The sequence below is a fragment of the Chiloscyllium plagiosum genome, unplaced genomic scaffold, assembly GCF_037043375.1.
Source record: "Chiloscyllium plagiosum isolate Xiang-an unplaced genomic scaffold, Cpla_swu_hap1 HiC_scaffold_6, whole genome shotgun sequence".
NCBI lineage: Eukaryota > Metazoa > Chordata > Chondrichthyes > Orectolobiformes > Hemiscylliidae > Chiloscyllium > Chiloscyllium plagiosum.
Genome location: NW_028270144.1, coordinates 98,284,224 through 98,307,187, shown reverse-complemented (window position 1 = coordinate 98,307,187; position 22,964 = coordinate 98,284,224). Strand labels below are relative to the sequence as shown.

General features: G+C 42.9%; 1 protein-coding gene across 4 annotated transcripts in view; it reads left to right on the top strand.

The window, feature by feature from the left end:
* The window catches only part of LOC148149819 (serine/threonine-protein kinase DCLK1), a 349,709-nt gene that overhangs the window by 152,574 nt on the left and 174,171 nt on the right, over positions 1–22,964 (top strand). For all 4 annotated transcript variants that reach the window (XM_087988259.1, XM_087988258.1, XM_087988261.1 and 1 more), the window contains exon 4: positions 19,505–19,607. In XM_087988259.1, the coding sequence (XP_087844385.1) occupies positions 19,505–19,607 (103 nt within the window). The remainder of the gene's footprint in view (positions 1–19,504; positions 19,608–22,964) is intronic.

Sequence of the window (22,964 nt, the reverse complement as noted above, 5' to 3'; positions counted from 1 at the left end):
AGGTGAACTGACATGAAATTACATTGCAGAAGAATGTATTTGTATTGAATTGGACCCTTTCTTTCAGCTAAACTTTTCTTTCTGTTCTGCACTTTAAAAACTGCATGGTACACAAAGTGTTATCGACACTAGCTTAATTTCTGTCAATTTTATATACAGATCTTTCCCTAGGAGACACAGTGGATATATGATGCAAAGCTATGAGATTCTGATTTATGTTCCATGGTCGTGTAAAGATTGCAGTATTCGGTGGAGGTGGTGAATAAATAAATGGCCCGTGACGCAAGTTAGCATTATGGCACAGCATGTTGGATCTGAAACACAATAGGTCATTGAGTGGTTGGAAGCATCTACATCTTTGATTTCCACATTGTACATGATCTTGATCTGAACTTTGTTGTCCTACATTGATACCACACAGAGTGCTTACACAGTGAAGAGACATTCACAGGTGAGCATACTGAGTTCTTCCTCCTCCCCAGAACAGGAATATTTATGTATCTATCTATACTGTTACCATCAAAGGCTCAAAGATTCGTAAGGACTTAGATGCAAATAAAAAAAGGCCATTCGATAGGACAGCAACCTAGGGAGAAAAGATCCTTTGAACTGATGTTTGAAACTGTCATCTGTTTACATTTATATCGCAATGGACAGCTCCTGATTCATGAACACCTCCAAAAATAAATTTATTTTATCAAGTAAACTTTTTACTTTTAAACCAAACTAAATGCATTAAAGGTGAAAAATTCAGAAATGCCAATAAACTGGTGTCGTGAACAAGGGATTTAGCAAACTGCAGAGTCAGGATTAGCCTTTGTATTGAGGGGAGGGATACAGTACCATAAATAGAGCGATTACACAGTGCTGCTGATTTTCCTCTTAGTCCTGAGGATCAAGGAAAACTTACTTCCATTTCAGTTTAATGGGTTCCGAGATGGGTGATAAGTCTAATGCATGATCTATTGACTGCTACATGTGAAGCAGCTGGTTCTGAAGGATTGTGTATAAGTGTCGTTTGGAGTGTTACATAAAATCTAAGTCAGATGTAGTTTATTTATTTTATGGCTTAATTTTTAAACATTTATGCATCTACAATCTCAGATCAGGTTAAATCTGAGATTCTGCCACATCTAGTTATAGATGGTGGTGTACAATTAAACAACTAACAGGAGGTGAACATAACTCTACAAACAACCCCATCTTCAATGATAGGGGAGCCGAGCAACTTGATGCAAAATATAATTCAAAAGCACTTGGAACCAACTAATGCCAGAAATGCCGAGTGGACAATCCAGTTCAGGGTCCTCCTCAGGTCACCAGCTTCATAGGTGCCAGGCTTCAGTCAATTCACCACACTTCATGTGATACCAAGAAACGGCTGAAGAGACTGGTTGCAGTAAAGACTGTAAGATTCGACTCTGGAACTGGAACATAGACAATAGGAACAGGGGTAAGCCATTTTGCCCTTTGTTGAAAAATGTGGTCCTGGAAAAACACAGCAGGCCAGGCAGCATCTGAGGAGCAGGAGAATCGACATTTCGGGCATAAGCCCTTCTTCAAGAATGAAGAAGGGCTTATGCCCGAAACATCGATTCTCCTGCTCCTCGGATGCTGCCTGGCCTGCTGTGTTTTTCCAGCACCACAGTTTTCAACTCTGGTCTCCAGCATCTGCAGTCCTCACTTTCTCCATTTTGCCCTTTGTGCCTGCTTTGCCCTTTAATATGGTTATGGTTGATCATCTAACTCAGTACGTTGTTCTTGATTTCTCCCCAAACCCTTTGGTCCCTTTAGCCTCAACAGCTATATCTAACTCTTGAAGCCTTATGCTCCAGCATGGGTTATGCCTCTGGCCAAACACTTGCAGTACAACTATAACGACTGTTAACAGGGATCAAAGTACATTTGTGTAGGTGAGAAGGACAAATCTGACGTCAAAAACCTTAAAAGTGGTTTAGAATGTTCAATCTTGGGAGAAAGCAATGGGAGAAAAGTTGCCTCCTGGAATTAGAATGGACAGATTCTCCTAACACAGGCTATTTCCCTGCCAGGTTCACTAAACAGTCCCAAACCCGGGAGAGATACAGCCTGTGATTCGAGGAGCAGCTGGGAAGGTCAGTGTTTGTAGTGAGTGTCTGACTGGGGTTGATGTTGGCTGAGTCTGATGTTACATGAAAAGGGCTGCAGGGTTGGGAAAATGATTTGGCCTGCACTACAGTAGGGCTGAGAAGATGTGGCTTGGTGCATTGGTGGGGCTGCTATGTGGCTGGAAATGGAAAGGGAGAGAGGGAAGCTGCAAAAGAGAGAACCATTCAAATCTGCCAGTAAAAGAATATTCAGCTATCTAGGAAATCTTAAGTCACTGAGGTGTTGAATTTCTTGAAAATAAGCATGTGATCACCAGCTTAAGACAAATATTTTCCAGAGCTACAAATGAGGGAAAGATGCAGTGGATAACACTGTGATGAAAATTGTGACAATTGATGAATTTAAATCCTGGATTAAGATTTGTAATGTAGTACAAAGGATAGGAACTGCTGGGTTGTAATGACAAATGGTAAATACCATTTGGATCATCTAAATGATGAGTAATGACCATCGCCAATGATAGAGAATCTAACCTAAATATTCAACTAAATTATAATCAATGCATATCTACCTATCAATAGCCTGGGGGTGGGAGGGAATGGGTCACCAATAACCAGAAACCAATTTTGGCTGGCCATATAAATATTGAAACTAAATACGAAGAGCACATCAGAAACTAGGAATTTTCCAGCAAGGAGCTCACTTTCTGACCTCCCAGAGGCTGTCTGTGTTTACAAGTCCCGAATGTAATGGAGGACTGTCTACTTGCCTGAATGAGTATAGCCTCTGCATCAGTTAAAAAGCTCAACACAATCCAGGACAAAGGTGTCCACTTCATTGGCAGATCATCAAACACCTTAATTAATATATCCCCCCAAGAGTTAAGCTGGATTGCCAATAGCAAGTTCCCCACCATGCCATGCCCCATCTTTTTGTAATTTTAACTTTCATTCTGATTTGTGTCAATGTAAATTAAGCATAAAATAACAAGTAAATCACAGTTAGTATGAAATGTGAATTATAATTAGAAGGGCATACACCAAGAAGCAGGCAATCTAAGTGGTTCCAAATTCAGCTGTATAATTCTTTCAAGTAGATTTCTCTTCAAGTAACTGGCCACTTCTCCATAGGGAGCAGAAGCCCATCTGTTCATTTGATCTCTCTTACTGTCCGTACCCATACAGTCTCTAACTTCCACTTGGTGCTGCTTCGAGGTCAAGGGTCGCCAGTTGATCTGGATGGTATTTCTTATTATACAAAAGTTATAAATTGTCCTTTTATAAATGCTTAAACATCATTTGCAATCATTTTCCAGAACTAATATAGATTCCCCAAAAACTTTCAAGTAGTTACAAATTTCCTGAGTTATTGCCTCAGGGTCAAAAGTTAAGCATAGAAATTCCTGTCTGGTTTCTAAATTGCACTGTGAGGTGATTTGAAAGAAAAATGGCTTTCTAAATTGAGCAAAGCTGGGTGTTATAGAACACCTAAGACAGAGAAGAAATTAGTAAGATTTAGAAGCAGAAAATTATATGTTGAAGAAGCTCCAAGGCTAGTTAAACATTTAATATTTTAATTCCATAATACTTTACGTGTTTGGATTTGGATTTTCACTTAACTGGATTAGCAATATTTGATAGCTTTCATAAATTATAATCAACGAAGAGTAGCTCAAAGGACATTTCTATCTCTTTTATTAATGTCATTAATTCCAGCATGTTTCATTATAAAACAATCATTTCACACAGAAACTTGTGCCTTGGAAATGATAATATCATTTTCACCATGAGGATTTAATTCTCACATAGAAGGATGAGGTGCACTCTCCATCTCAAATTTGTTAATTATCTTTCTGTCAGTATATCATATTATTGCAGGAATGTTGTGTTTGAAGGTAGTATCATTAAATGTGCAGAAAGAAAAATTGCTATTAATATCACATTTGTGGAACGATAAAGCTAAAAATGAAATGAATATGGAACATCCTCCTGCAACAACTGGAAAATAATTTAAAACATTGGGCTATTATTGAAGAAATACACTCAATTTACACCGTCTAAAAATAGCTTAGTGTCAAAAATACAATTACTCAGTAACAAGCTTTATGTGTGGGTTTGAAACACTTCTTTATATAGCCGCCTGGAAAGAACTAAGCACCTACTGCAGTGCAAAACTCTGCATAACATTTAGCTGTACTTCTGATGGTGTGTCGAAACAAAGACAAGCATCTTGATCTATCATCTAAACATTTGATTCTGCTTAGAAAAGTTCAACTTTGAGACCTTTCTTTACTGAAGCAATGCTGAAATAAGCATATATTTTAAAAACTCATTTGAAACAATTATAAATTGTTCTCGTAGGATGGTTAGATCATCACTGTATTTAACGTCATGTAAATATTAATGACACTTCACTCAATTTTGTCTCTTATTTCCGCTGAAAAGTGTTAAACTTGGAAGATTGTAACGTTTTATGATCCAAATACAGCCCATGCCATGGAATTCCATCCAGTGTCATGTGGGGTGGGGGTGGGGGAGGGGTGGACATTCTTGGACTCCCAGAAGTCACCCAGAGATTTGATTGTCAAGGTCAAAGAGAATGTGTATATTGGACTGCCTTAAAATAAAAGCGTCGCCATAGCTGTCAGTGATCCGAGGGGTCACTTGCACAATGCAACTTGTGCTGAATTGCAAATTAGCTGCTGATCAAGAAACTGTGGATATTAGTGATATCATTGAACAAGACTCCCTAAATCTTCAAGAATGCTGCAACTAATGCCTTGCCATTACTCTTGCGAGCTACTCATGATGTACTTCAACGGTGAAAATGCATTCATATCTGTCTAAATACATGTAAACAGGTACAAATTAGGAACAGAGTTAGGCCTTTTTACCCCTTGAGCTTGCTCCACCATTCAGGCATGTCCTCCCCGCTGCTCTGATTACTCCATGTTCCTACCTACTCACACTAACTGTTCACCCTCTTGCTTATCAAGAATCCTTCCTTCTTCACTTTAAAAATGTCAAAGACTACTTCCACTGCCTTTTGAAGAAGAGTTCTAAAGATTCCTGACCCCCTGAGAAAAAAAAGTTCTTTTCAATTTTTGTTTTAAAATCTGAAAAAGCTGGGAACCAAAGGAGGAAAGGTGATCTTCGGATCACTGTAATTGCTACATAGAGTCATCGAGTCATGCAGCATGAAAACAGACCTTTAGATCCAACCACTCAATACCAAACATCATCCCAACTCAACTAGTGCCATCTGCCTGCTCCTTGCCCACATCCCTCCAAACCTTCCCATTCATGTACCTATCCAAATATCTTTTAAGTGCTGTATTTGTACCCACATCCACCACTTCCTCAGGCAGGTCGTTCCACCCCTGACAATCCTGTGTGTAAAACAATTGCCTCTTGTGTCTTTTTTAAATCTGTCTCCTCTCATCTTAAAAATGTGCCCCCAAGTCTTGAAATCTCCCATCCTAGCGATAAGCAACTACCATTAATTCTATATAATCCCCTTGTTATTTTCTAAGCTTCTACCAGGGCGCCTCTGAACCTCCTATGTTCCAGCGAAAAAAGTCCCAGCCTATCCAACATTTCTTTACAACTGAAACCTGGCTCTGTGGCTCAGAAGGGAGGGATGTTGAAGAGGAGAGTGATAGTGATCAGAGATTCGGTGGTGAGAGGAACAGACAGAAGATTCTGTGGTCGTGAACAAAATTCCCAGATGGTATGTTGCCTTCTGGGTGCCAGGGTCAGGGATGTCTTGGATCAAGTCTAGAGCGTTCTTAAGGGGGAGGAAGAGCAGCCAAAGTTGTGTTACACACTGGTACCAATGAGATAGGTAGGGAAAGGGATGAGGACCTCAAAAGAGAATTAAGGAGTTAGGTTGGAAGCTAAAAGGCAGGACGAGCAGAGTAGTCATCTCAGGACTGCTACTGGTGCCATGGGCAAGTGAGGCTAGAAGCAGAGGGCATGTGCAGATGAGCACGTGGCTGCATGGCTGGTGTAGGAGGGAGGGCTTCAGATATGTGGATCATTGGGATACCTTCTGGGAAAGGTGGGACCTGACGAGGAGGACAGGTTGCACTTGAACTAGAGAGGCACTAATATCATGGGCGGGAGGTTTGCTGGAGCTCTTCAGAAAGGTTTAAACTAGATTGGCAGGGGGATAGAAACTGGAGCTATGGATCAGATAATGGAGTAGGTAGTGAACAGCTAGATACAGAGTGCAGAGTGTCTGTGAATATGCATAGACAATTGATAGAGCAAAGGTGCAGTCAGAGTGATGGGTTGAACTATGTCTATTTTAACACAAGAAATGTCAGAAATAAGGGTGATAAACTTAGAGCATGGATTAGTATTTGGAACTATGATTTGTGGCCATAATAGAGACTTTGATACCACAGGGGTAGGAATGGTTGTTGGATGTTCCAGGGTTTAGATGCTTCAAAAGGAATGGGGGAGATAAAATAAGTGGTAGAGTGGCATTGCTAATTAGGGATAGTATCACAGCTGCAGAAAGGGTGGTTGTCGTGGAGGGTTTGTCTGCAGAGTCACTATGGGTGGAAGTCAGAAATAGGAAAGGACCAGTCACTTTATTGGGAGTTTTCTACAGACCATCCAGTTGCAACAGAGAGGAGTAGATTGGGAGGCAGATTTTGGAAAGGTGCTGAAGTACCAGGGTTGTTGTCATGGGTGACTTTAGCTTCTCTGATATTGATTGGAACCTCCTTAATTCAAATAGCTTGGATGGAGAAGTTCTTTTCAGCTGTGTTGAGGAAGGGTTCCTGACTCAATATGTGGATAGATCGACTAGAGGGGAGGCTATATTGGATTTGATGCTTGGCAACGAACCATGCCAGGTGCCAGATCTCCTAGTGAGAGCATTTTGGTGATAGTGATCACAACTCCCTGACCTTTACTATAGTCGTGGAGAGGGATAGGAGCAGAAGGTATGGGAAAGTATTTAATTGGGGGAGCAAGAATTACAATGCTATTAGGCAGGAACTGGGGTACCTAAATTGGGAACAGATGTTCTCAGGGAAATGCATAGCAGAAATATGGAGGTTGTTTAGGAAGTATATGCTGATAATGCTGGACAGGTTTGTCCCACTGAGGCCAGGAAGGGATGGGAGGGTGAAAGAATCTTGAGTGACAAGGGATGTGGAATATCTAATCATGAGGAAGAAGGAAGCTTACTTAAGGTTGAGGAGGCAAGGATCAGACAGGGCTCTAGAGGGTTATAAGGTAGACAAGATGGAACTGAAGAATGGAGTTGGGAGAGCTAGAAGGGGCATGAAAAAGCTTTAGCGGGTAGGATTAAGGAAAACCCTAAGGCATTCTACACATACATGAGGAACAAAAGGATGGCCAGAGTGAGGGTAGGGCCAATCAGGGATAATGGAGGGAACTTGCGCCTGGAGTCAGAGGAGGTAGGGGAGGTCCTTAATGAATACTTTGCTTCAGTAATCACTACTGAGAGGGACTTTGACATTTATGAGGACAGTGTGAAACAGGCTGATAAACATGTTGATGTCAAGAAGGAGGATGTGTTGAAAATTTTGAAAAGGATAAGGATAGATAAGTCCCCTGGGCCAGATGGGATACACTCAAGGTTGCTGTGCGAAGCTAGAGAAGAGATTGCTTTGCCAAAGACGATGATCTTTGCATCATCACTGTCCACTGGAGTACTGCCAGATGATTGGAGGGTGGCAAATGTTATTCCCTTCTTCAAGAAAGAGAATAGAGATAATCCTGGGAATTATGGACCAGTCAGTCTTATGTCACTGGTGGGCAAATGTTTGGAGAGGATTCTGAGAGACAGGATTTATGATTACTTGGAAAACCATGTTTGATTAGAGATAGTCAGCATGGCTTTGTGAGGGACAGGTCATGCCTCACAAGCCTTATTGAATTCTTTGAGGATGTGACAAAACACATTGATAAACGTAGAGATAAACATAGAAACATGTTCTATGTTTCATGTCTGGCAAAATCCTGATAAACCTCTACTAAACCTTCTCCAGCTTAATAATATCTTTCTCATAACCGGGCGACTAGAATTGGACACACTGCCCTGTACAATCTCAGAGGTAGGTAGAGCATTAGATGTGGCGTACATGGATTTTAGTAAGGTGTTTGATCAGGTTCCCCACGGTAGGCTCATTCAGAAAGTGGCTGAAAAGGTGTTGCTGGAAAAGCGCAGCAGGTCAGGCAGCATCCAAGGAACAGGAGAATCAACGTTTTGGGCATAAGCCCTTCTTCAGGAATGATTCCTGAAGAAGGGCTAATGCCCGAAACGTCGATTCTCCTGTTCCTTGGATGCTGCCTGACCTGCTGCGCTTTTCCAGCCACACATTTTCAGCTCTGATCTCCAGCATCTGCAGTCCTCACTTTCTCCTCATTCAGAAAGTAAGAAGGCATGGGATATAGGGAAATCTGGCTGTCTGGATACAGAATTGGCTGGCCCATACATGACAGAGGGTAATAGTTGATGGAAGGTATTCACTCTGGAGCTTGGTGACCAGTGGTGTTCCACAGGGATCGGTTCTGGGACCTCTGCTCTTTGTGATTTTTATAAATGACTTGGATGAGGAAGTGGAAGGGTGGATCAGTAAATTTGCTGATGGCATGAAGTTAGTGGAGTGGTGGATAGTGTGGAGGGCTATTGTAGGTTGCAACAGGATGCAGAGCTGGGCTAATAAGTGGCAGATGGAATTCAACCTGGAAAAGTGTGAAGTGATTCATTTTGGAAGGTCGAATTTTGAATTCAGAACATGGGGTTAAAGGTAGGATTCTTGGCAGTGTGGAGGAACAGAGGGATCTTGGGGTCCATGTTCATAGATTCCTCAAAGTTGCTACCCAAGTTGATAGGGTTGTTAAGAAGGCATATGGTGTGTTGGCTTTCATTAGCAGGATGATTAAGTTTAAGAGCCACGAGGTTATGCTGCAGCTCCATAGAGCCCTCTTTAGACCAGACATGGAATATTTTGTTCAGGAAGGATATAGAAGCTTTAGAGAGGATGCAGAGGAGATTTACTAGGATGCTTCCTGGACTGGAGGGCAGATCTTATGAAGAAAGGTTGAAGGTGCTTGGGTTTTTCTCATTGGAGTGAAGAAGGATGAGAGCTGACTTGATAGAGGTGTAAACGATGATGAGGCATATATAGAGTGGATAGCCAGATTCCTTTTCCCAGGGCAGAAATGGCAATCACAAGGGGCCATAATTTTAAGGTGATAGGAGAAAGGTTTAGGGGAGTTGTCAGAGGTAGGTTCTTTACACAGAGAGTGGCGGGTGCATGGAATGCACTGCCAGCAGTGGTAATACAGTCAGATACATTAGGCATATTTAAGCAACACTTAGTTAGGCACGTGGCTGATAGTACAATGAAGATTGTTTCATGTCTGGCAAAATCCTGATAAACCTCTACTAAACCTTCTCCAGCTTAATAATATCTTTCTCATAACCGGGCGACTAGAATTGGATACACTGCCCTGTACAATCTCAACATGACTTCCCAACTCCTCTACTCAATGGATTGAGCAATGAAGGCAAGTGTGCCAAATGCCTTATTAACCCCCGTCTATATGTGACACAAATTTTAAAGATTTATGTACCTGCACCCTAGATCCCTCTGTTCTACAGCACAACCCAAGGCCCTACCGTGAATTGTATAAACCCTACCCCTTGTTTGTTGTACCAAAATGCAATACATCGCATTTATCCAGATTGGACTCCCAACACCATCCATTGATCCATTTGATCAAGCTCCCTTTGTAATCTTAGAAAACTTTCTTCACTGTCTACTGTGCCCCCATCCTAAGTAGTTGATGTGTGGTGCTGAAAAAGCACAATAGGTGAAGCAGCATCTGAGGGACGGGAGAGTCAACGTTTTGGGCATAAACCTTTCACAAGGAATATGGACACTCCTGATGAAGTGCTTTTGCCACAAACATCAACACTCCTGCTCCTTGGATGCTGCCTGACCTACTATGCTTTTCCAGCACCATACTTTTCAACCCTGATTTCCAGCATCTACAATCCCCACTTTCTCTACCCTCCTAAGTAGGATGAGTAAGACCATGGAGATGAGAGAGTGGGCAGAGAAAGAGGCTGAATTTTACATTGGGAGTGGCTTTTGAAATGTGATAGTGGTACTGTGTCTCCCAGGGTCAGGATGTCCTGCTCACATGAGTTGTTGGATGATCTGACTGGCTGGCAGCTGAGTAGTCTCAGATGCATCACAATGTAGTAGTGCTGATGCTGAGACTATAAACAAGTCCTGAGAAAACGATACCAGATGTAGTGATTGTAACGAGATCAGCCAGCTGGACCTTATAGAATATGATTCCCTGATTGAGGCTGTTAATCTGGACCAATCAGGGAGCCCTGGCGGATAGATATAAACAGGAGTGTGCCATAAACAGGTCCAAGCAGCGGGCCATGGAGGGGGTCGTTAGGGCCGACTGCCTGCCCCTCTTCCGCGGTTACGTTAGAGCCCGGGTGTCCTTGGAGAAGGAGCACGCGGTGTCGACCAACACCCTGGAGTTGTTCAGGGAGAGGTGGGCGCCGCAGGGAGTGGAGTGCATCATTTCTCCCTCCAACTCTATTTTGATTTAGTCCCTACCCTCCCCTTCACTGTTTTGATCACACAGCACTGTCCCTTGATGTGAAGGGCAGTGTTTGTCACTGGCCACCCGGGTGTTTTCCTATCTTCCTGGTGGTGGAAATTGAATAAAGATTGGTGCACTTTGTGTCTTTCACTGTGTCTCACACCTGCACACACACAAAAAAAAATAGAAAAAAAAGAAAAAGAAAAAAAAATAAAAACAGGAGATTTTGTCTTTTATTGTGTCTCACACCTGCACACACACACACCATGGGTGCTGGGGGAAAAAAATAAGCACTACCGCACTTAGGTGGTAGTGTGGGGGGTAAAAAAAAAAGATAAAAAAAAAAGAAAAAAGAAAAAAAAATAAATAAACAGGAGTGTGCCATAAACAGGTCCAAGCAGCGGGCCATGGAGGGGGTCGTTAGGGCCGACTGCCTGCCCCTCTTCCGCGGTTACGTTAGAGCCCGGGTGTCCTTGGAGAAGGAGCACGCGGTGTCGACCAACACCCTGGAGTTGTTCAGGGAGAGGTGGGCGCCGCAGGGAGTGGAGTGCATCATTTCTCCCTCCAACTCTATTTTGATTTAGTCCCTACCCTCCCCTTTACTGTTTTGATCACACAGCACTGCCCTTTGATGTGAAGGGCAGTGTTTGTCACTGGCCACCCGGGTGTTTTCCTATCTTCCTGGTGGTGGAAATTAAATAAAGATTCGTGCACTTTGTGTCTTTCACTGTGTCTCACACCTGCACACACACACCATGTGTGCTGGGGAAAAAATAAGCACTACCGCACTTAGGTGGTAGTGTGGGGGTTAAAGGGGAAAAAAATGAGGAAAAAAAAAAATAAACAGGAGTGTGCCATAAACAGGTCCAAGCAGCGGGCCATGGAGGGGGTCATTAGGGCCGACTGCCTGCCCGTCTTCCGCGGTTAAGTTAGGGCGCGGGTGTCCTTGGAGAAGGAGCACGCGGTGTCCACCAACACCCTGGAGTTGTTCAGGGAGAGGTGGGCGCCGCAGGGAGTGGAGTGCATCATTTCTCCCTCCAATTCTATTTTGATTTAGTCCCTACCCTCCCCTTCACTGTTTTGATCACACAGCACTGTCCTTTGATGTGAAGGGCAGTGTTTGTCACTGGCCACCCGGGTGTTTTCCTATCTTTCTGGTGGTGGAAATTGAATAAAGATTCGTGCACTTTGTCTTTCACTGTGTCTCACACCTGCACACACACACCATGGGTTCTGGGGATAAAATAAGCACTACCGCACTTAGGTGGTAGTGTGGGGGTTAAAATTTAAAAAAAAAAGAAGAAAAAAACAGGGAATTAGGTCGGAGGAAAAATAAAAAGAAAAAGAAGAAAAAAAAACAGGAGTGTCAACATGATGTTCTGGCTTAGTTAGAAGAAAAAAAAAATAAACAGGAGTGTGCCATAAACAGGTCCAAGCAGAGGGCCATGGAGGGGGTCGTTAGGGCCGACTGCCTGCCCGTCTTCCGCGGTTAAGTTAGGGCGCGGGTGTCCTTGGAGAAGGAGCATGCGGTGTCGACCAACACCCTGGAGTTGTTCAGAGAGAGGTGGGCGCTGCAGGGAGTGGAGTGCATCATTTCTCCCTCCAACTCTATTTTGATTTAGTCCCTACCCTCCCCCTCACTGTTTTTGATCACCCAGCACTGCCCTTTGAGGTGAAGGGCAGTGTTTGACACTGGCCACCCGGGTGTTTTCCTATCTTCCTGGTGGTGGAATTTGAATAAAGATTCGTGCACTTTGTGTCTTTCACTGTGTCTCACACCTGCACACACACAAACCATGTGTGCTGGGGATAAAATAAGCACTACCGCACTTAGGTGGTAGTGTGGGGGTTAAAATTAAAAAAAATAAACAGGAGTGTGGGTGCTGCACGCAGCAGTCCCCTGCAACCACAAATTGCGGTGGTTCATGGACTCCCAGCCCAACTGCTTGTTCTGTGGCGCTGTGGAGTCCGTGGACCATGTATATAAAAAAAAACAGAAGAAAAAAAAAACAGGAGTGTGCCATAAACAGGTCCAAGCAGCGGGCCGTGGAGGGGGTCGTTAGGGCCGACTGTCTGCCCGTCTTCCGCGGTTAAGTTAGGGTGCGGGTGTCCTTGGAGAAGGAGCATGCCGTGTCGACCAACACTCTGGAGTTGTTCAGAGAGAGGTGGGCGCCGCAGGGAGTGGAGTGCATTATTTCCCCCTCCAACTCTATTTTGATTTAATCTCTGCCCTCCCCTTCACTGTTTGATCACACAGCATTGCCTTTTGTGAAAGGCAGTGCTTGTCACTGGCCACTCGGGTGTTTTCCTATCTTCCTGCTGGTGGAAATTGAATAAAGATTCGTGCACCTTGTGTCTCTCACTGTGTCTCACACCTGCACACACACACCATGGGTGCTGGGGAAAAAAATAAGCACTACCGCAGTTAGCTGGTAGTGTGGGGGTTTTAAAAAGAAAAAAAAGAAAAAAAATATATAAACAGGAGTGTCAGAGATTCTGTTCACTCTAAAGGAAAAAAAAGACAAATAAACAGGAGCATCAGAGGTTCTGTTCACTAAAAAGAGAAAAAAAAACCAGGAGTGTCAGAGATTCTGTTTGCTCTCCAAGCTGCCTCTGAGGAAGCAGGCCCACTATCAATTACTATGAATGTGTAAATAAAGGGTGACTTGGTGATGGGATCTGGCCTCTGTAGAATTATTTCAGTGTTGATGAGAAAAATGCTCCTGAAGAAATTGTCTTTGAGTTGGAGTAAGTATTTCTGGCATTATGCCTTTATTTGGGAAGCTTGACTCATTCAACCCTGCCTTTGAAAACTGGGAGAAAGTGAGGACTGCACATGCTGGAGATCAGAGTTGAGAGTGTGTTGCTGGGAAAGCACAGCAGATCAGGCAGGAGGAGCAAGAGGATTGACGTTTTGGGCATAAGCCCTTCATCAGGAATGAGGCTTGTGGGTCGGGGGGCTGAGGGATAAATGGAAGTTGGGCTGGTCTTGGGGGGAAGGTAGCTGAGATAGGGATAGGTGGATGAAGGTGATAGGTCGGGGGGGGGGGAAAGTGATGGACACGTCAGGAGAGTGGTGCTGAGTTGGAGGTTTAGGACTGTGATAATGTGGGGAAGGTGAAATGAGGAAACTGTCAAAATCCATATTTACCCCATGTGATTGCAGGGTCCCAAGGTGTTCTTCCTCCAGGCGTCAGGTGGTAGTGTTTTGACGGTGGAGGAGGCCCAGGACCTGCATGTCCTTGACAGAGTGGGAGAGGAGTTGAAGTGTTCAGCCGTGCAACCTCTGCATACATCGCATCATCCTCCGCCACTTCCGCCACCTCCAAACAGACCCCACCACCAAAGATATGTTTCCCTTCCCACCCCTATCAGTGTTCCAGAGAGAGACCATTCCCTCCGGACTCCCTCGTCAGGTCCACACACCCCCACCAGCCCACACCCAACTCCTGGCACCTTTCCCTGCAACCATAGGAAGTGCAAAACCTACACCCCCACCATTCCCCTCACCTCCATCCAAGGCCCCTAAGGATCCTTCCACATGTCAGAAATTTACCTGTATCTCTACTAATGTCATCTACTGCATCCATTGCACCCAATGTGGTCTCCTCTACATCGGGGCGACAGGATGCCTTCTTGCTGATCATTTCAGAGAACATCTCTGGGACAGCTGCACCCACCAACCTTACTGCCCCATGGCTGAATGCTTCAACTCCCCCTCCCACTCCATCAAGGACATGCAGACCTTGGGCCTCCTCCACTGTCAAACCATTATCACCCGAGTTACCACAAGTTAAGAAATATTATGAACCCATGCCTCCTCTAATTCTGAGATAGTGTAATTTTTACTCAGCAGTTTGAGAACCAGAGAAATCTATGTTGGACTTTTTGATGACGTTAAGATGAAATGCATAGGCATGTGAATTTGGTTTGACTCTTAATGGATGCTGAGAGGCATTTTGGTATGTGGAACTAATGACGTAATCATGCAAAAGCACCTATTAGCTGAAGCCCAACTGGACTTCAAATAGCACTACAACTGATTGTGCCATTAGAAAATGTGGCAAGTGGTGCATTAGAGTTACAGGATCTGTCAATGGAAGTGGACACCGTCACTAGGCCACCTAAGCTTGGCGAACACCACTTGAGTGAAGGCAATTGTATAGCCTCACTCAGGACATGTGCAGAACAGAGGGACTCTGGGTCAGCCCATAGCAAAACCCCAAAACAAAGCCAAGCCTCTGCCAAATGGTTAATATTTTATTCAGATTCTGGGCTGGCAACCCATTGTAGTTGCTGCTGGTATGCAGACTCGAAACAGCAAAGGAGTTCCCATTTGATTTAAATGGAGTAAGAGAACTCATAGCCCAGTATCCAGGAGAGTACACATCCCTGGAAAGTCCACTTACAGCAGGTTTGGAACATTTAAGTTGCTTAACAACATACAAATCAAAATTAATCAAAATAAAAATGTAGTCAAATTGTCACTCGGTTCTAATGGAGGTCAATACCAGCTGGCTGTATCAATGATTGAGAACCAGTCTTTAACAAAATTCACTCTGGGCTCCAACCCTTAAGTTTGCATGAAGCCTCAGCTAGACTGAAAACTAATACAGGGGAGCCTTTACAGATTGAGCATACTGCTTTGGTTCTGGTCTCTGGTTACTTGCTTCCATTTTGAATTGTGTCTTTACAACATCAGACTCAAAGTCAATTGTTTAAAGTTGTTTGCAGCTATATCCTTTGGAATGCACATGAAAATAAATATCTAATCTAAAATCGCTTTCCGTTTAAGGTACCCAAAATGTATATGAAAGTCAGGATGAGGTGATAGCACTCATCTTCATTTAACATCAAGTGTCACAGCAACGTCAGCTGAGAATAAATGTGTGATAAACTTGAAAGTCACAAAGTTGCTGTTGGAGATGTCTCTCTCAACCATTGGGTTTGAAAAAATAGCAATCATACCTTCCAGTATGCAGATTATCGAGGTTGGCTGTAGACCAGTGGAGATGCACATCAGGACCTCACAAGTCTAATTGCACATTTAAATACTGAAATTAATCTCTATGTTTAAACTTCCAAAGGAATGATTTCCTCTGCCAGGGAATCCTTGGATCAGATATGAAGCTGTGTGGAATGTGGTGGTGGTATTTGGTGGTGGTGGTGGTGGAGGGGGCATACCTACATAGTTAGCCTTGGAATGTTGAGTTACACCAGTTATAATTGAACCTAAGGATAAACCGGAGTAACTCAACTGAGCATCGCAACCAACCATCCCACCCTTGTATGTACCAACTTCACCACCCCTCCACCTGACTGACCTCCCCATGACCCTGCCTAACCTGACCCAACTACCTCTCCAAACTACCTGTCCATGCTCACTTGACTATTCACTCAAACACTGAAGGACGTATGACCTTTAAAAACTTGCCTGAGTAAGGCAGCGACTATTATGAAAAGAGAGCTTGTGCATTGGATGTAGTCTTCCAATCAGGCTGTATTGCTTTTTACTTTTCAAGTTTATTCCAATTCCTGTTTAAACATTCCTGTTGATGCTGCTTCCAAAACCTTATCGACATGTGTATTGAAGATTAAAGGGACTCAAAAAAATCGCCTCTCTTGGTTGGGTCTAATTATCAGTATCATATTTCTCAGTAAGTCCCAATTATTAGTAATAGCAGATTGAAATACGGTTGGTGAAGGGGCACTCCATGCTGTAAACTGCTTTTCGTCATTAAAATTAATGATATTGATCACTTTGCTAGAGGAAAGGATAGAAAGGCATAGAAATTGTATAAAAAATCTTTAAATGAATCAATCTTTAACATTAGCAGACATGGTTGTCATTGTGTCACCCCAGCTGTGAAAGTCCATTCTCTGGACTGCTATCTGCTGGTAAGTAAGGGTGCCTAGTTATTTGAGGACTCGATCAACTTTAACTTTAAATGTAATTGCAGTTGAATGGCTGATTGATGTTGTCTAGGGGTTGAACCTCAAGGTATTTTGGCTAAGTGCGAGTCACAAAAAGTTTGATGGAGGAATTGTCACTGAGTTTTCTCACTTTATCTTACCAAATTAAGCATTATTTACCATTCCCATCCCATGATGTGTATTTTGCCCGATTTACACCATATCTTACTATGCAATGTTCCCAGATTAACCGGCATCTCTGGTATAGGTGCTATCTTTAAAAGCCTGTCTTGCACCATGTCATGTTCCTGACATTTGCCGTAAACTTGACAGAGGGGGATGGATTGGCATTCCATTTTGCCTGGAGGTTATGCTGAATGGAATGGTACAGAGTCTGGACTTCTTGCACCTTCAGGACAAGCTGTGGAAGTCATAATGCCAGTCTATGCCAGCCTGTTCCAAAGTTGCTACTTGGGTTAAAATTACTTTTAGCCATCTGATGGAATGCCCAGCACTGTAAGAAGAAAGTCAATTACCTTCTCCACTCCATCAGCATAAGCAACCCCACTCAGGTTCTATCTCTGCTGTTGTACCCACTTCCCACCAAATCATATGCTGTATCACATTTACTATTGCCTGCAACATCTTCCCCATTTTTCCCGACGCACCCCAACCCCTGACACCATTCATCTTGTATGCCCTCTGTACTGTCTACTCACTTGGGCTATCTTTACACTTGCACCAACAGAGGAAAACAGCCCATAATACATCAGAAAGAGCCAAGAGGAGTGCTGTGCTGCCGCCATCAGGCTCCTCACCCTTATGAAGAGATCATCCTGACTCTGGCTCTCCCTGTCCCTGAGCAGGCTGTGGCCTGGTATCACAGGCTTCCCTTGACTTGCTATGCTGGAATATCCTGAGCAAAGGCAGTCTCCCTTGACTGGACTGAGGCCTACTGGCAACGGTTGCAAACTTCCTAGCTTTGCGTCTGCTCTAAATGGCAAGGCAAACCAGCAGTGACATGAGCATGGTACCTACGTGCATGAAGTCAAGGCAGTGCAATGCAAGGCAGAGTTGCTGTGAGCATCAAGGTAGGCTCAATGTGTGAGTGCTATGACACTGAAATAAAGAGCCTGGAGATGCAGCCTAGTTGATCCTTGCTGCAGCATCATAGTGATAGTTGTCAGTGCAGCTGGAAGTGAATCTGAGTGAATCTGAGATATGTCATGAGGGCTGTTAGAGCCTGGCACATGTAAGATACCAGTGCCAGTCACATATGGGGTACATGTAATGGTGCCCATCCAGCTTGCTCTGAGATTTTAGTGTCTAGTATCCAACGTGGGGGTCATTCGATGCAAGTGGCGAGCTCAACTTGCCAAGCAGCTTTTCTGGTTTCCAACGTTGAGTTTGCCTGATGCCTAATTTGTTGGGAGAATTTTGTTAGATCATAACCAGTTTCTAAATGGACCTCTTGTGGTGCAGTGGTAGCATCCCTACCCCTAGATTGGGAGACCCGGGTTCAAGTCCTACCTGCTCGAGAGGTGTGTGATAACATTTGTGAAGAAGTTGATTACAAAAATTAGTAATAAATGAGATGAATTGGTCTGTTAGCATAGACCTTAACAAGTGTAAATCACTATCAATTGGCAACTCACTGTTCTCTGACAAGAATCTCACCACTCTGTTTGCAAAAATCATTAAAGATGTGGTAGGATTTTCTTGACTTTGAGATATGCCTCACTGGACATTTCACTCAATTCTGCCACACACGTCGCCATATTGCTCAGGTCCTTATAGGATTCTGCTTTGAGTCCTAAGTTCACATGAAAATCACCACACTTTGTGGTATTGGAAATCTGATACCTGTGCCTTCAGAGGAAATCAAAAATCTAGACTTTTGAGAGCAATTTCTTGCAAGCTCCATTTATCAGACACAAACAATTTATATACTGCAAATAAAATATTTTGAAAACTAATAAACCAAAAAAGTGACCTGTAGGTAAAGGGAAACTTTCTCTGTATTGGACATTTACATTGAGTAAATATTGAATTTTAACCTGTGATGTTTATCAGTTGGAGACTGATAATTTCTGATATACTTGCAGTCTTTTGTCATGGGTATTGAAATACAATATCTCTTGCACATTTAGCACTGATACAATCAAAAACATGCTGTAAATCTGAAAGAAAGATAGAAAATGGTGGGAGAAGTAGCAAATGAGTTAGCATCTGTTCTGAAAACAAATAAGTTAAAAGTTCTAATCTAAACCTTACACCAGAAATGCTTAACCGTGGTAACCTTCTTGTTTGAATGTAGGCTTTCAAGGTCTTAAAACTAAGTGTAGTGCCACTGTGGGCAAAATAATGAAGTCACCATCAGAAAGATGCTCAGTATATATTTAGTATATATCCACAAACTTCTTTGTGGACTGAATCGTAAAATTCTTGGATAAATGTAGATGGTGGCAGGGAGCATTGTCCTTGATCATTAGAACAAAAGTGATGTTTTAAAAAGTCACATGCAGCTATTTTGTTTGTATTTCATTCAATATCAGCCAGGAACCTTGCACAGATAAGCCAAGTGAAATCTTGGTCAGGGAATTACATTGTCCATAATGCTGTAGAAAAATATAAAGTTCTGTTTTTACTGAGGTTCTGGAGCAATGATGGTGAATACAAGATTTAGCAACAGAGATTCAAGTCCAGGCAAAGTGAAATAAAAGAGAAACTGGTAGATTTTCAATATGCCACCCTTTATAAAAACCAGCCTGCTTTTCCATGGTGTTGAGATCAGCTGGAAAGAGAATTGGGTGGGTTGTGTACACACATTTTGTTGTCGGTTTGATTGTGATAGAATACTTACCTTGTTATTCTTCTGTCCACTCTAGGTGATGTGCCTTCAGGATTTCTTTGGTGATGATGACATTTTTGTTGCCTGTGGTCCTGAGAAGTTCCGCTATGCACAGGATGACTTCTCACTGGATGAAAACGGTAAGTTTCTTTTGGCATATAAACTGAAGCGTGACTAAAATAAACAACAAATGAATGTTACATTGTCAGAAAAAAATAAAACAATTCCAAGATTGTGACAGTCACTGACCATAGAGTGTAAAAGCAAGGAAATGATGCTACATCTCTACAATTCATCGGTCAGACCACATTCGGAGTATTTTGTTCATTTCTGGGCATCTTATTGAAGGAAGGATGTTAAAAACTTAGTCTTATCTGCTCTCATCTGATTGCCACTTCCTAGCAGGAATCCCTGAATAGTCGTTGGAGGCAGGATTCATTTTGGGGCTACATTTGTTGCCACTGCAACTATAGGGAATACACTCAGCCCATGCAGGCGCAGTGTCTATAACAAGGCTGTCAGCAATGTCACAGGATTTGTGTCATGGCTTCATACTTAAGTTTATGAAGCAGTATTCTGCCTCTAAAATGTGTTAGAAATCTACTGATCCAGAGGAGCGTTCAGAAAGAACCCTTGTTGTCTCACTCGCTGCCACACTCTGAGTGAAATGGTGAAGCCATTTAGTGAAATAGTGATATAGCCAACAGAGTGGCAAAGGTGATGACCAGCTGAGGGACGTGGCTAGTGAGACACTGAGGAGATGCTACAATCGATGGGTGTACAACCTCTACTTTCAGTGTGGTGTGGGTGCACAATGATACCATTAACATTACTGACTCCTAGTCAGGCAGCATCCGAGGAGCAGAAAAATCGACGTTTCGGGCAAAAGCCCTTCATCAGGAAATGTCAATTTTCCTGCTCCTCGGATGCTGCCTGACCTGCTGTGCTTTTCCAGCACCATTCCAATATAGGCTCTGGTTTCCAGCATCTGCAGTCTTCACTTTTGCCATTACTGACTCCTATTCAGGAATCACATCAGGTTTTTTTTCCTAATCTGAGAATGGCAACATAAAGACAACCCAAAATGCTACTGCCTTACCATGTATTGGTCTTGGAGCCAAAGGCTTTTTTGGCCTGTACCTTTTTGGCATCATTTCTGGAACCCTCACAAATGTCCTTGTACCTCTCTTGTGCAGAAATTCCTTGGGTGTTGACTGCCATAGCTCTGGCAAAGCCTGGAGGAAACCCCAGAAGAACAGTATAGAAATGTTTTCAAGAGGTTTGGAAATATTTACCCAAGTTTTCTCTTTTTGCTTTGACCTTGTCATCTCCAGCAGCAGAATTGTATTCAACAAACTGTAACCTCATGGCCTGACATATCCTGCACTCTACCATTACATTCAAACCTGGTTCAATGAAGAGTACATCAGGGCATGCCAGGAATATCATCAGGAATACCTGAAATGAAGGGTCAACCTGATGAAGCTGTAACATAGGAACACTTGCATGTCAAACAGCTGAAGCAGTGATAGACTGAGCTACTGTAAATTCCACAAAACATGGATCAGATCTCAGCTCTACATGCTGCTACATCCAATTGTGTTTGGTAGTGAACAATTAAATATTCAGTGAAGTCGGCAGCACCTATGGAATCAGAAACATGAGTTAACATTACAAATCAATGACCTTTTACCACTTCTTTTGACCACACCAGAGAAAGGAAATGGTACAGCAAAAGAAGACCAAGTAATTGTTTATAATTATTTTGTGATTTAGGAAGGAGCAGGAGCATTTCTGCACTAAGTTGCTTGCACCTGGTGATCATAGACCCTCCAGCCGGAACTCCCCAGATCTCTGAAACTGCAGGGACTCAGATGGTAATCTGCACTGGTCTGGCTGTTCTGCTCTTCACACTGATCAGGGCACCTTCATGAAGGATAAATTGGTCAGGTTACCCATTCCACAGGCCAGGTGCCTGATAATAAACATCCAGTATAAAGATTTAGTGCTAAAACTGAGGAGATCGGATTTTGGCTTAAACATCCTCTGTTGCTAAGATTTTCTTTCCACTGTATGTTGTACTCATTAGTCATTGTAGTGAACTTAAAGCAGAAGAAAGGTATAGTTCCTTCTGTTAAAAACAATTCTCCCCTCTGTCTGAAGTGAATACAAATCTACCATTATTACAACTTAAGTGTATGGACCAACCAAAACTGTCATTTTGAGTTTCCTATCCTCTCTACTACAATAATGTCAATTTCAAGAGCAAACTGTTTCTGGGCCAGAAAATGTATATCCATTTCAGTGAGAGCCAACAGTTTAACTTGATCAGGAAGTGGCCACTTGACCCGAGAGTACATTCTGTCAAATGCTGGTAATGACTAATCCAAAGGGGACATAGGTCATAAAGGAAGTGGTCCTGATACAGACAACACCAGAACTGTGCTCTCAATGTAATACAGGTCATTTTAGAGTCAGCACCATGATGGGAATGAGAGGGTGTTCACAGTGCATCATCAGTCCTGCTGTTGATCCCAGCGCTGGCTCCCGTCCTGGATAATGTAATTTATTTTGTTGACCATAATGCTGCACCCGACCCTACAAATACATCTTAGTAAGAGATGATCAATGAACAATGAAGGTCAAAATGTACAACTTAGGGATGATTCAAAGGTTTTCACAGTGCCTCGCTATACGTGACAATCAATTCAATTCAATTCATTTGAAGTTAGAATTTAAATTGGAAATGCAGGAACTTCATGGGTAGGACAGAATTTGACAGGCTTTGCCACCCTACTACCTGAAGCGTCTTAAGGGAATTAATCCCCATAGAGTAAATGATGCCATTGCTGCCACATTCAACTCAGAAGTCCTTCCAATGCCCTCTGTCAAGCTCTGTGAGCTGAACACAAGTCAAGCAGTAGGAATGCTATTCTGCCAGCAGTCACTTTATGATGAGGAGGTGCCGGTGTTGGACTGGGGTGGACAAAGTTAAAAATCACGCAACACCAGGTTATAGTCCAACAGGTTTATTTAGAAGTGCTAGCTTTCGGAGCGCTGCTACTTCATCAGGTAGTTAGTGGGGCAGGATCATAAGACACAGAATTTATAGCACAAGATAGTGTCATGCAACTGGTACGATATATTGAACAAACCTAGATTGCTGTTAAATCTTTCAACTTTTAATGGGCCATTCTAAAAGATGAAAGACTTAACAGCAATGTAGGTTTGTTCAATATATCATACAAGTTGCATGACACTATGATCTTGTGCTATAAATTCTGTGTTTTATGATCTTGCCCCATTAGCTACCTGATGAAGGAGCAATGCTCCAAAAGTTAATACTTTCACATAAACCCTGTTGGACTATAACTTGGTGTTATGTGATTTTTAACTTCCTTCTGTCATATTCAGGTGTGCCAACTCCCATTATGCAAAATCAAAAGATGGCTTCTGGGTGACTAGGGATACTCATGATGATGTGGCTTATGCCTCTG